Consider the following 12,901-nt stretch of genomic DNA (forward strand, 5'->3'; position numbering starts at 1 on the left):
AAAAAAAAAAAAGAAATGACATTTCAGCTGAGACCTCAGTGATGAGGAGGGTAGTGATGAAAAAATAATGGGGGCAGGAGAAGGAAGGATGGGGCCAAGGGGTCCAAACAAAGGAACAGTTAGTGCAGGTTTCCTAAGACTAGAGCATGCTGGTTTGTGTGGGGAGAGGGATAGGGGATGAGATCAGAGAGACAGAGTAGGCAGTTTGGGTCTAAAATCAGCCCTCAGAGTTTTCTACTAACTGATGACATTGATTTTATTGAGGAATCGATTAATACTTGAGAAAACAGAATCTGCAGAGCCAGGGTAAGTGCAAAGGGTTAGAGGAGCATAGTTGAGAAGATGGCTGCTTTAAGACTAAATTAGCATTGTAAATTTTATTTATTTATTTATTTTAAGAGACAGAGTCTCACTTTATCACCCTTGGTAGAGTGCTGTGATGTCACAACTCACAGCAACCTCCAACTCCTGGGCTTAGGCGACTCTCATTTCTTAGCCTCCTGAGTAGCTGGGACTACAGGCACCCACCAAAACACCCAGCTATTTTTTTGTTGCCATTTGGCCAGTGCCGAATTCGAACCCACCACCGTCGGTATATGGGGCTGGTGCTGTACACACTGAGCCACAGGCGCCACCCAGCATTGTAAATTTTAAACAGAAGAGAGTCACCATTTCAGAGCTCTTGGTTTAGACTTTTTGCTCAAATTGCTGCTCCGTTTTTTTCTGTTTTTAATTTTTTTTAAATTTTTTACTTTTTGAAACAGTCTCTTTGTCACCCTCAGTAGAGTCCTGTGGTGTCATAGCACACAGCAACCTGAGACTCTTGGGCACAGGCGATTCTCTTGCCTCAGCCTCCCAAGTAGCTGGGACTAAAGGCGCCTGCCACAACACCTGGCTGTTTTTAGAGATGGGGTGGGGTCTTGCTCTGGCTCAGGCTGGTCTAGAACTTGTGAGCTTAGGCAGTCCACCGTTTGGCCTCCCAGAGTGCTAGGATTACAGTCATGAGCTAACACACCCAGCCTTTCTCTTGTTTATGTATCTCTCCCACCTGTATAAGGTAATTGGCATGTAGTAGCCAGTTTCTTTCTTTCTTTCTTTTTTTAAAGTTTTTTATTTGAATTAGGATGCATGACTTTTTTTTTTTTTGGAGCTATTTTATTTATTTATTTATTTATTTTGCAGTTTTGGGCTGTGGCTGGGTTTGAGCCCGCCACCTCTGGCATATGGGGCTGGCGCCTTATTCCTTTGAGCCACAGGCGCTGCCCAGTAACCAGTTTCTTAAGGTTGTTCTGAAGATAAGGTAGTTTTAGAAAGCTACAGTGGCAATAAAATGATCCTAGAATTTGTTTTCAGAGCATTTGAAAATTTAGATAAAGAAGGTGGTGCCTGTGGCTCAATTTGACCCGGCCCTGGCCAAACTGCAACAAAAAATAGCCGGGCTGTTGCAGCAGCTGCCTGTAGTCCCAGCTACTCCAGAGGCAGACAGGAAAATCGCCTGAGCCCAGCCCAAGAACTGGAGGTTGTGGCACTCTACTGAGGGCAACAGAGTGAGACTCTTGTCTCAAAAAAAAAAATTCAGATAAATTAAAAAAACAAAATCAAATCAACCTTAACTATTGATTGAATTCCACTTACGAGTCTCTCTTTGCTCCATTTTCTTTGTTAAACAGGAGAGTCACCAAAAACTAGACAGCAAAAGAAAAGAATAGAATTTACATATATTAAATACTTCATTTTTTGTGTGGGTTTTTTGAGCCTGTTGCCCAGGCTGGAGTAACACAATCAGAGCTCACTTCAGCCTCAACCTCTTGGGCTTAAGTGATCCTCCTGCCTCAGCCTCCTGAGTAGCCAGGAATACAGGTACATATCACCACGCTAAGTTAATTTTTCTATGATTTGTAGAGAGAAAATCTCATTATGTTACTCAAGCTCATCTTGAACTCCTAGTCTCAAGTGATCCTTCCACCTTAGCCCCCCAAAGTGTTCAGATTACAGGCATGAGCTACCACATCCAGCCTGTAATACTTGTTATATACCAAGCAAAGGCAGGCTCTTAACATATTTTGTCTCATCTCCTAGTCCTGCTCCACTGAAGTTATTCCATTGCTAAGATAACAGAGATCCTAAGAAGTCAGAGTGACTAGCCCAAGGTCACAGAGTTTAAATTCTGCCTCTGTCTCACCCCTAAGCCTGTGGTCTTTGCATTATGGCAATATGTTTTACTTAAAATAGCCTTTCCTAAATTATCTTTCCTACAATTTAATGGATCTTAGGTACAGAAGTTTCCCTAGACAGATACCTTTTAGAAATGCTAGGTTAAACAAAGTAAGTTTCTTAGGACAGAATTTCTCAGCACCTAAAGTATGAGAGTATGACTAGTGATTCTCCTGGTGAGAGTGTGCTACATTTCCTAACTTTTTTTTTTTTTGAGACAGAGTCTCACTATGTCACCCTCGGTAGAGTGGTGTGGTGTCACAGCTCATAGCAACCTCAAACTCTTGGGCTTAAGTGATTCTCCTGCCTCAGCCTCCCAAGTAGCTGGGATTACATGTGCCTGCCACAACACCCGGCTATGCTTTGTTGCAGTTGTCGTCGTTTAGCTGGCCCATGCTGGGTTCGAACTCGTCAGCCTCGGTGTGTATGGCTGGCACCATAACCACTGAACTATGGGCACTGAGCCACATTTTTTCTTTTTCTTTTTTAGACAGAGTCTCATTTTGTCGCCCTCAGTGCCATAGCATCGTAGCTCATAGCAACCTCAAACTCTGGAGCTCAAGAAATCCTCTTGCCTCAGCCACCCAAGTAACTGGGACTACAGGTGCCTGCCACAATGCCCAGCTAATTTTCTTTTCTTTTTTTCCTTTTTTTTTTTTGCAGTTTTTGGCCAGGGCTAGGTTTGAACCTGCCACCTCCGGCATATGGGGCTGGCGCCCTACTCCTTTGAGCTACAGGTGCCGCCCATGCCTGGCTATTTTTAAAAACAAGTTCTTGCTCTGGCTTAGGCTGGTCTCAAACCTGTGAGCTCAGGCAATCTACCTGCCTTGGCCTCCAGAGTACTTGGATTACAGGTGTGAGCCACCATGCTTGGCCTGCATTTCCTAACTTAATTCATCATGGAAACTTTCTTCATGCCTTAGCTGCCAGGGTCAATGTTCCATAGGGCCTGCTTTGGGGAAATTCTGCTCTAAAACAAAGCAGAAGAATGGACAAGAGCTGGAAGCGGTGGTTCATTCCTGTAAGTCCAGCACTCTGGGAGGCCGAGGCCAGCAGATCCCTTGAGCACAGGAGTTTGAGACCAGCCTGAGCAAAAACAAGACCTTGTCTCTTACTAAAATAGAAAAATTAGCCAGGCTTTATGGTGGGTGCCTGTAATCCCAGCTTCTCAGGAGGATCGCCTGAACCTAGTAGTTTAAGGTTGCTGTGAATAGGCTGAAGCTCACTTAGCAGTGAGACTTCATCTCAAAAAAAAAAAAAAAAAAAATGGATAAGACACAGGAAGAGGCATTTTCACCTTGGTGAAGACTCACTTGGCCAATAAATACATGAAAAGATACTTGTCTTCATTAGTAATCAGGGAAATGTAAATCAAACTCACAATGAGATTGACAGATGTCAAGAAATCTAAAAATACCAAGTGTTGGGGGAAAGTGGCATCAGCAAGAACATATCCATTGCTGGTGAGAGTGTAAACTGGCATAACCATTTGGCAAAACAATTTGCCCTAGCAATTCCATCTACTCCTAGGTGTAAGCTTTGGTCAGGAGAGATATTCAAACATTTTATAGTAGCACAATTCAAAATAGCAGAACTAAAAACCAACCCAAAAAGCCCATTAATGTTGGCCCATTAAGGATGGATTAACTGAGGTATATAAAGCTAAATACAGCAACTTGGCTGAATCACGGAAATGTGATAATTGATTAAATTAGAAATGGAATTTGATCGTTCATGGGCTTGATTTTGCTTTGACAAGTTTCCTCTTACTGTCACATTGTCATGGTAAGTGGTGAGGAAGGCAATATCTCGCTTGGTTTCTTTTCCTCATCAAACAGTGTCAGCTGTGAAACTAGATGCACTAGAAACATCAGCCGGCAGGCTAGTATGTTAACTTCACTGGCTTGAGCCTAGGCTCTGACAACTGTGCCATGTGTTCATGTTTTGATTTTTGTCAAGTTGTTGAATCTCCTTGACCCTCATTTTTGTTATTGAAGAAATGGAAGGCCAAGGTGTGGGGGCCTATGCCTATATTTCTAGCACTCTGAGAGGCAAAGGTGGGAGGATTGCCTGAACCCAGGAGTTTGAGGTTGCTGTGAGCTGGGCTGACACCATGGTGCTCTACTGGGAGCAACAGAGTAAGACTTGTGTCTCCATGAAAAGAAAGAAAGAAAAGAAAAGAAAATCCTAGCACTCTGGGAGGTCAAGTCAAGGCAGGAATACTGCTTGCTTGAGCTCAGGAGTTTGAGACCAGCCTGAGTGAGAGTGAGACCCTGTCTCTGCTAAAACTAGAAAAATTAGCTGGGCATTGTGGCACATACCTGTATTCCCAGCTACTCGAGAGGCTGAGGGAGGAGGATTGCTTGAATCAGGAGTTTAAGATTGCAGTGAGCTGGGCTGATGCCATAGCACTCTAGCCTGGGTCACAGAGTGAGACTGTGTCTCAAAACAAAACAAAAATACCAGAGACCATGTTTGCCCCATCTACTCCACTGAGCTGTGAAGATTATACACAGTGTAGAAGTGCTCTGGAAAGCGTGCTATGGTTAAATAACAGGTGGAATACACGGCATCTTCATGGTTTCCTCTGCAGAGCCACTTCCCTGGTAGTTGTTCAAGTACCACCTTTTCAGAACATTCTCAGCTCACGCTCTGTGGCGAGTCCTGAGGCAAGAGCCTTCATATGTTCATAAAGATCTTTTTCTCACTAGAGGTCAGGCTTATGAATGCAGCATATGAAATATGAGCTGGCCTAAGGTTTCTCCATTTCAGTTAAACACACATCTGAAGAATGAAGGTCTTAAAAAAAATACAGTCCATAAATCATGTAAACAAATCATTTAAAGAAAGAAACTAAGCCCAGTAAGCTGAAAGCAGAGCTGTTGGTTTGTCATGTGTTTGGCTTTCACCACTCAGACACTGCTGGATATCTTCAGGACTGACAGCCAGAGTGTGGCACCCTAATGGCTGGGCTCCAGCTTCATGCACAGCGTGAGTGGGCAGGAAGGAGGGAGCAGGCTGCTGCTACTGCCAGGATGATGCCTGAGACCTGACTGACATCCAGACCTCAGATCGGACATCAGTTGTTCTCTTACTTCACTCCTGGTTTGCCCAGGAGGGGTCTACTCGCCACATTTCTCCTAGAGCAAGATTTAGTGTTTTACCCTTTGGGATCTTGCAGTCAGGACCTTAAAAATGAGAGCCTAATACAGCAAGAAATTCAGGAGAACCTCCACCTCTTCATCCATCTCTTTCTCTCTCTCTTTATTATTCTTTTTTTTTTTCTTGCAGTTTTTGGCCGGAGCCAGGTTTGAACCCACTACCCCCAGTACATGGAGCCAGTGCCCTACTCCTTTGAGCCACAGGCACCGCCTCTCTCTTTATTCTTTGTTTCATTTTGTGTTTTTGAGACAGGGTCTTGCTTTGTCTCCTGGGCTAGAGTGTAATGACATCATCATAGCTCACTGTGGCCTCAAACTCCTGGGCTCAAGTCATCTTCCTGCCACAGCCTTTCCAGTAGCTGAAACTGTAGGCATGCACTACCACAGCTGGCTAATTTTTCCTTCTCTTTTCTGAGCATGCCTTTCTTTCTCCAGACATACTTTCCCCAAGTAAGAAATTGATAGTTTTCTGTACATGAGCCAATTTGTTGGAAAGGACAAGCAGATTAACCTTTGGCTTAACAGGTCCTTGTTCCCCTTGACAGTCCTAATACTTGCTTTGATATCAGTGCTGACTACTACATTGAACATGTGATGTTTTATTTCTCTTCAAATAGTGCTGGCACTGTTACTTGCCACAGAGTCAGGATTTGTACGTGTGTTTGGATGCCAGTCTCTCATTGGTCTGAATTACCACCTCTAACCCAGTCCTATCCCACCCCCACCCCCACCCCCGCTTTCTCTATTAACCTATTTTTCTTTTTCTTTAGACCAATGAGGCGAGCTCAGAGTCGATAGCATCCTTCTCTAAACAAGAGATCATGAGTAGCTTTCTGCCAGAGGGAGGATGTTATGAGCTACTCACCATTATAGGTAATGGCCATGGATTGTCATTACTCTCTTTCCAGAGACCACTATAGATTTATCAGCATCCCCAGATGAATGTGCAGAGACCAGCAATTAGGAGGCTACATGGTGACAAAACTGGCTTTTGTGGGTCTTGTTTGGTTTTCTTCTGCCAAGTATGGAAAGAAGTTTTCGGGAGAGACACTCTTTTGCCATTTTTTCTTTGTACCTGTGTACTTCTGATGTCCTGGGTCATAGTTAGAATGGTTGGCTGAGAAGGAACTGAGAAGGGAAAAATCAAGAAATGTCAGCTATGAAAGTAACAGTAATGAAATTTTTAACTTGAGTTTTTCTTTGAAATCAAGTCCTTTTTCTTTAAGGAAAATAATAACTTTTGTTGCTCTTGTCCGTGTTTATGATATTCCTCTTTCCTTTTAGGTAAAGGATTTGAGGACCTGATGACAGTGAATCTAGCAAGGTATAAACCAACGGGGGAGTATGTGACAGTACGAAGGATTAACCTAGAAGCTTGTTCCAATGAGATGGTGACATTCTTACAGGTAATAAAACATGAGTGTGACGCTTGGAGGGAGGGTGAGTAAGGCACCTTTCACATCAGCCCTCTGAAAGTACCTGTTAGGAAAGGAAGATAAACCAAATGTTCTTCCTCTTTCAAGAGAAAATTTTGGGCATTCCATACTAAGGATTGAGCTGAAATGCAACCAGATCCCTTTTTTTTTGTTTAGTTGATTTTTGGGACAGAATCTCACTCTGTTGCCTAGGCTAGAGTGCCATGACATTAGCCTAACTCTCAGCAACCTTGAACTCCTGGGTTCAAGCCATCCTCCTCCCTTAGCCTCCTGAGTAGCTGGGACTACAGCTACTAATGGGACTAATCTACTTTTTCTGTTTTTTAGTAGAGATGGAGTCTCACTCTTGCTCAGCTGGTCTCAAACCCCTGAGCACAAGGGATCTACTGGCCTTGGCCTCCCAGAGTGCTAGGATTACAGGCGTGAGGCACCACACCTGACTGAAAAATACTTTCTAATGTTTAGTAGTTGTCATTTGTCATTTCGTGCTTTATTTCTCGGTTCCTATCATCTACAACATTTTCTTTTATAATAGAAAAATAGTTTTTGTTTTCTTTTTTTTTTGAGACAAAATCTCAAGCTGTCGCCCTGGGTAGAGTGCTGTGGCGTCTCAGCTCACAGCAACCTCACACTCCTGGGCTTAAGCTATTCTCATGCCTCAGTCTCCCAAGTAGCTGAGACTACAGGCTCTCACAATACCCAGCTAGTTTTTGGTTGTAGTTGTCGTTGTTGTTTGGTGGGCCCAGGCTAGATTCGAACCTGCCAGCTACAGTGTATGTGGCTGTTGCCCTAGCCACTTGAGTAACAGGTGCCAAGCCTTGTTTTCTTATTTTAAAGAGGAGTTCTGTACGTTGTGCTTAAAATTGAGCTAATCTCATAACCTCAGAAGTCTTCAGTCAGTACTTTGATTCAGCATCTCTAAGTGGGTAGACTGGGACCTTCTGCTGTGTTGTCAGTAGTTTCCCTGTTTGGTGGGGGATTATTTCTTGAGGTACATTAGGATTGGTTTGTGGGGCCACACTGAGACAGAAGCCAGCAAAGCGGTATCTGAGGGTACATACTTAGGGTGCTCTCAGGACCCTAAGAAGAGCACCCGGCAGGTACTAGGTCTCATATTCTTCATGTTGAGTATCATTTTTCAGTGCCCCTTGGTTCTGACTTAGCTTTGTCATTACTTTCAGGGAGAGCTTCATGTCTCTAAACTCTTCAACCATCCCAATATCGTGCCATATCAAGCCACCTTTATTGCAGACAATGAGCTGTGGGTTGTCACATCATTCATGGCATATGGTGAGTGGGAAAGGGTTCCTAGTAGAGAAGGGTGCTAAGGACTTGTCTGTCAGATTGCCTGTGTTTTCCTAGGACTCTTGTTACCTTTTGCTACCTTCCTATAATGCTCTTCTTCAGGTTCTGCAAAGGATCTCATCTGTACACATTTCATGGATGGCATGAATGAACTGGCGATTGCCTACATTCTGCAGGGGGTGTTGAAGGCCCTCGACTACATCCACCACATGGGATATGTACACAGGTACATTCTTAGGCAACCTCACCCTTTACTAGAATGGGTGTCTGTCTGTGAGCCCTCAGGCAAATAGCTGAAGTTTGACTAACATTAGTGAAGCCAGAGTTTAAAATCAAGGACCTTCACCTCAGCCCAGGAATTCAAGATTACAGCAAGCAATGATTGCACCATTGCACTACAGCCTTGGGGGAAAAAATAATTTTTTTTTTTAAATCAAGGATCTATGGGCGGTGCCTATGGTTCAAGGAGTAGGGCACTGGCCCCATATACCGGGTGTGGTGGGTTCAAGCCTGGCCCCAGCCAAAACTGCAAAAAATAAATAAATAAATCAAGGATCTGATTCTGACCTTGTCACTGACTTGGGTCAGTCAGTTAGCCTGGTAGTGCTAAAGCCATTGACTTTCTCTTTACTGAGAAAGTTGGTCCTGAGTATTGTGTGAAAGGAACATCTAAAGTAGACCAATATCCCCCACCTGGGGCCTCCATCCTGTGCCCCAGTGTTGGTCCTGTGCTGAGAGGCCTAGGCAAAGACAGATTTAGTAGGTGCTATCAGGAAAATTGGTACATAGTTAGCAAGATAATGAAATTAGAGCACTACCTAACTCTACATACAAAGGAGGACTCCAGATGGATGAAAGGCTTAGTAGATGTAAAATGTAAAACTGAAGACTTCAATAGAAGGAAATGTGAGGAAATACTTTGTGACCTGAAGCATAGAATGTCTCAACATTTTAAAAGCACAAAATATAAGGCAAAAAATTGATGATTCCTTGTCTACTAAAAATAGAAAAAACTGAGGCAAGAGGATTGCTTGAACCCAAGAGTTGGAGGTTGCTGTGAGCTAGGATGCCACGGCACTCTACCCAGGGGTAAAGCTTGAGGTCTGTCTCAAAAAAATAAATAAAATAAAGTAAAATAAATGCATACAAAACAGTGGTATACTTTAGAACAGTGGTTCTCAACCTGTGGGTCACGACCCTTTTGTAACAATGAAAATACATCACAGCATTAGGAAGGTTGAGAACCACTTCTTTAGAAGAATGCCTATAAGTAAAAGTACAGATTAAAAGCACTCTTTTACAGATTAAAAGCACCTTTTACTAGAGGTGAGGGGAAGAGCTTGTCTATGAGCATAAAAGAGAACTTAACAGGATTTAAATACGTTTTTAAATCTGGTGATATGTAAATGGAGTCATGCTATTTTCTTTTTGTGTGTGTAGGTTTGAAATTTTTTTTTAAATGTGTTTATGGACAAAAAAATAAAATAAAAGTGTTTATGGACATATAAACTATGTACCCAGGGAGAGCCCTGACCGTATCTAGTGTGTTCAGACTAAAGTTTAAGTGTGAGGGGCTCCTGCTGCACATGACATTTTCCCCCTCTCCCCCCAGGAGTGTCAAAGCCAGCCACATTCTCATCTCTGGGGATGGGAAGGTCTACCTGTCTGGTTTACGCAGCAACCTTAGCATGATCAGCCACGGGCAGCGGCAGCGTGTGGTCCATGATTTTCCCAAGTACAGTATCAAGGTCCTGCCTTGGCTCAGCCCGGAAGTCCTCCAGCAGGTCTGTGCACCAGGTCCTGAGGAGCTTCATCCTCTGCCAACTTCCCAAGGAAGCCTTCAGGAATTTCCTGGGGTGGGGGCTACTGTCTACTTCTGAGTGTAGTGAGGGATTCCTTGAGGGATCCCTCTTGTAATACGGATATACTTTTCCCTCTGTGGGTCTGAAATAGTACCTGACACTATTTCTGCTTCCTTCAGTGATCTCCCACTATGGGAATAGTGAGCATTTTGGAAATCCTTGGTACTCTCTAGATCCCTACACTGAGTGGGAGCATGGGGCTGGTGCTTCTTCCTGCTCATCATACAGCATTGCCAAACTTTTGCTCCTTGTAACAGTTACTTTCCAGCAGTACAGGCAAGGAGAGTTGTAGGCAGCTGCTCTGATATGGGAATAGGCATTCTTTTCCTCTCCTCAGCTCTACCTTTCTAAGAACCAGGACCAAGGCTAGTAATGAAGTCATCTGTGGCTTTTATTTTTTCCTAACTTAGAATCTTCAGGGTTATGATGCCAAGTCTGATATCTACAGTGTGGGAATCACAGCCTGTGAACTGGCCAATGGCCATGTCCCTTTTAAGGATATGCCTGCTACCCAGGTAAGTTTGTAGCCCAATGTTTCCTTCCTGCCTGCCTTCCATAAATGTCTGTTGAGTATCTGTTATCCTCAGGATGCTGACTAGGGATACCGAGATGAAAGACATAGTCCTTTCTTTTTTCTGGTTTTTTTTTTTTTTTTTTTTGAGACAGAGTCTTACTATGTCGCCCTTGGTAGAGTGCCATGGTGTCACAGCTCACAGCAACCTCCAACTCTTGGGCTTAAGCAGTTCTCTTGCCTCAGCCTCCCAAGTAGCTGGGACTATAGGTGCCTGACACAATACCTGGCTGTTTTGTTGTTGTTGTTGTAGTTGTCATTGTTGAACCTGCCAGCCCTGGTATATGTGGCCAGTGCCCTAACCACTGAGCTATAGGCACCGAGCCCACAGTTCTTTCAAGAAAGTTCCATGGGGGCCGGGTGTGGTGGCTCACACCTGTAATCCTAACACTCTGGGAAGCCGAGCCGAGTGGATCCCCTGAACTCAGGAGTTCGAGACTAGCCTGAGCAAGAGCAAATGTCCGTCTCTAAAAAAATATAGCTGGGCATTGTGGTGGGCACCTATAGTCCCAGCTATATGGGAGCCTGAGGCAAGAGGATCACTTACTTGTACCTAACAGTTTAAAGTTGCTATGAACTATAATGCCATGATACTCTTCCAAGGGTGACAGAGTGAGACTCTGTCTCAAAAAACAAGCTCCAGGCTCGGCGCCTGTGGCTCAAGTGGCTAAGGCGCCAGCCACATACACCTAAGGTGGCGGGTTTGAATCCAGCCTGGGCCCACCAAGCAATGATGGCTGCAACCAAAAAATAGCCAGGTGTTGTGGCAGGTGCCTGTGGTCCCAGCTACTTGGGAGGTGGAGGCAGGAGACTCGCTTGAGCCCAGGCGTTGGAGGTTGCTATGAGCTGCAATGTCACAGCACTCTACCCAGGGGGACAGCTTGAGGCTCTGTCTCAAAAAAATAAAAAACAAGCTCCACAGGGTTGAGGGTTGTGGAACTCTTTGTTTTCTCTCCATATGGTAAATGCTGTAATGAAGGCACTCAGCTGGGGGAGGGGAGCCCAGGAGCAGGAGTACAAATTGAGGCCCAATACTATGTCTAGTTGAGATACTTTCAATCATGCCAACCAGTTTTTATAAACTTATAAAATATGTTCTGTCCTCCTACCTTGATAAATAGAGCCAGTCAGTTTCTAATTTAGAATTCCCCCACTTCTCAGAGTCCATGCCACCACATTCTGGCTAATACATTTGGAACCTCCATTCTGCAAGTTCAACTCCTGTTCATGCCTCCTACAGATTCCTGTTGCTTGGTCATCCCTAGCACCTAGGGGTACACAGCACAGTCTACCCTTGGGAAGACTGACTCAGAGAAGAGGCTTTTATTCAACCTTCATTAAATCTAAGAAATGGACTTGAGATCATTTGTTACCTGGAGCATGGGTAGCTTGCAGGCCCTAAGTGAGCCTTTCTCTGGAACTCACCAGCTGCTTGTCCTGTGGGGAAGGGGCAACTAGAAAATGGCCAGAGTAGAGCCCTCTAGGCAGAGGGCCCAGGAAGGCTCCTGGAAGGAGGCAACACAGGTTGAGTCTTAAGGAAAAATAGCAATTAACTATGTGAAGGGTGAGAACTAGAGGGAGACTGAGGCAGAGGGAACAGCATGTGCAAGACCCAAGAGTCAAGGAAGAAGAGGATCTGGGGAGTAGCAATAGGTATGAATGGCTGGGGAACAGGTGTTTCTTGGGGAGGGAGTGCTGCCAGGTAATGAGGCTGCAGAAGGAAGCAAGGGCAGGTTACTGCCCCAAAGCATGTGGGGAGTTACTTAACAATATTAAGCATAGGAAGATAGTATCAGACATACATTTTGAAAAGATTACTCTAGCTCTGCAGTCCCCAACAGTTTTGGCATAAGGGACTGCTTTCACAGAAGACAGTTTTTCCATGGATGGGAGGTTGATGGGCATGGTTTTGGGATGATTCAAGCACATTCATCTCCACCTCAGATCAGGCCTTAGATTCATAAGGAGTGTGCAACCTAGTTCCCTCACATAGGAGGTTTACAATACAATCTAATGCTGCCATTTATCCTACAGGACACAGAGCTCGGGCAGTGAAGTGAGGGATGGGGAGTGGCTATAGATACAGATGAAGCTTCACTCTTGCTTGCCTGCTGTTCATCACCTGCTGTGTGGCCTGGTTCCTAACAGGCTACAGACTGTAGGAGTCCATGGTCCAGGGATTGTGGCCAAAGCGCTAGCAGATAGATTAGATCTGGTAGACAAGTTAGGAGAGTGCAGAAATCTAGGTAAGGAGTTCAGGAAATCTAAGTAAAACAATTCAATAACAGAAAGATACTCAGGAAAGAGTTAAATGGCTCTTTAGGGTAAACAAGAGGTATACATCTAGAGTCA

General features: G+C 44.3%; 1 protein-coding gene across 4 annotated transcripts in view; it reads left to right on the forward strand.

Moving 5' to 3' along the window:
* STRADA (STE20-related kinase adaptor alpha) overlaps nucleotides 1-12,901 on the forward strand; it is a 35,449-nt gene that overhangs the window by 19,518 nt on the left and 3,030 nt on the right. For all 4 annotated transcript variants that reach the window (XM_003786206.1, XM_023511061.1, XM_023511060.1 and 1 more), the window contains 6 exons: nucleotides 6,146-6,248; nucleotides 6,660-6,781; nucleotides 7,993-8,101; nucleotides 8,219-8,342; nucleotides 9,729-9,900; nucleotides 10,389-10,493. In XM_003786206.1, coding sequence (XP_003786254.1) covers nucleotides 6,197-6,248; nucleotides 6,660-6,781; nucleotides 7,993-8,101; nucleotides 8,219-8,342; nucleotides 9,729-9,900; nucleotides 10,389-10,493 — 684 coding nt within the window. In that variant the 5' untranslated portion in view covers nucleotides 6,146-6,196. The remainder of the gene's footprint in view (nucleotides 1-6,145; nucleotides 6,249-6,659; nucleotides 6,782-7,992; nucleotides 8,102-8,218; nucleotides 8,343-9,728; nucleotides 9,901-10,388; nucleotides 10,494-12,901) is intronic.

The sequence above is a fragment of the Otolemur garnettii genome, unplaced genomic scaffold (assembly GCF_000181295.1).
Source record: "Otolemur garnettii isolate 467f Iridium unplaced genomic scaffold, OtoGar3 scaffold00018, whole genome shotgun sequence".
NCBI classification, from domain to species: domain Eukaryota; kingdom Metazoa; phylum Chordata; class Mammalia; order Primates; family Galagidae; genus Otolemur; species Otolemur garnettii.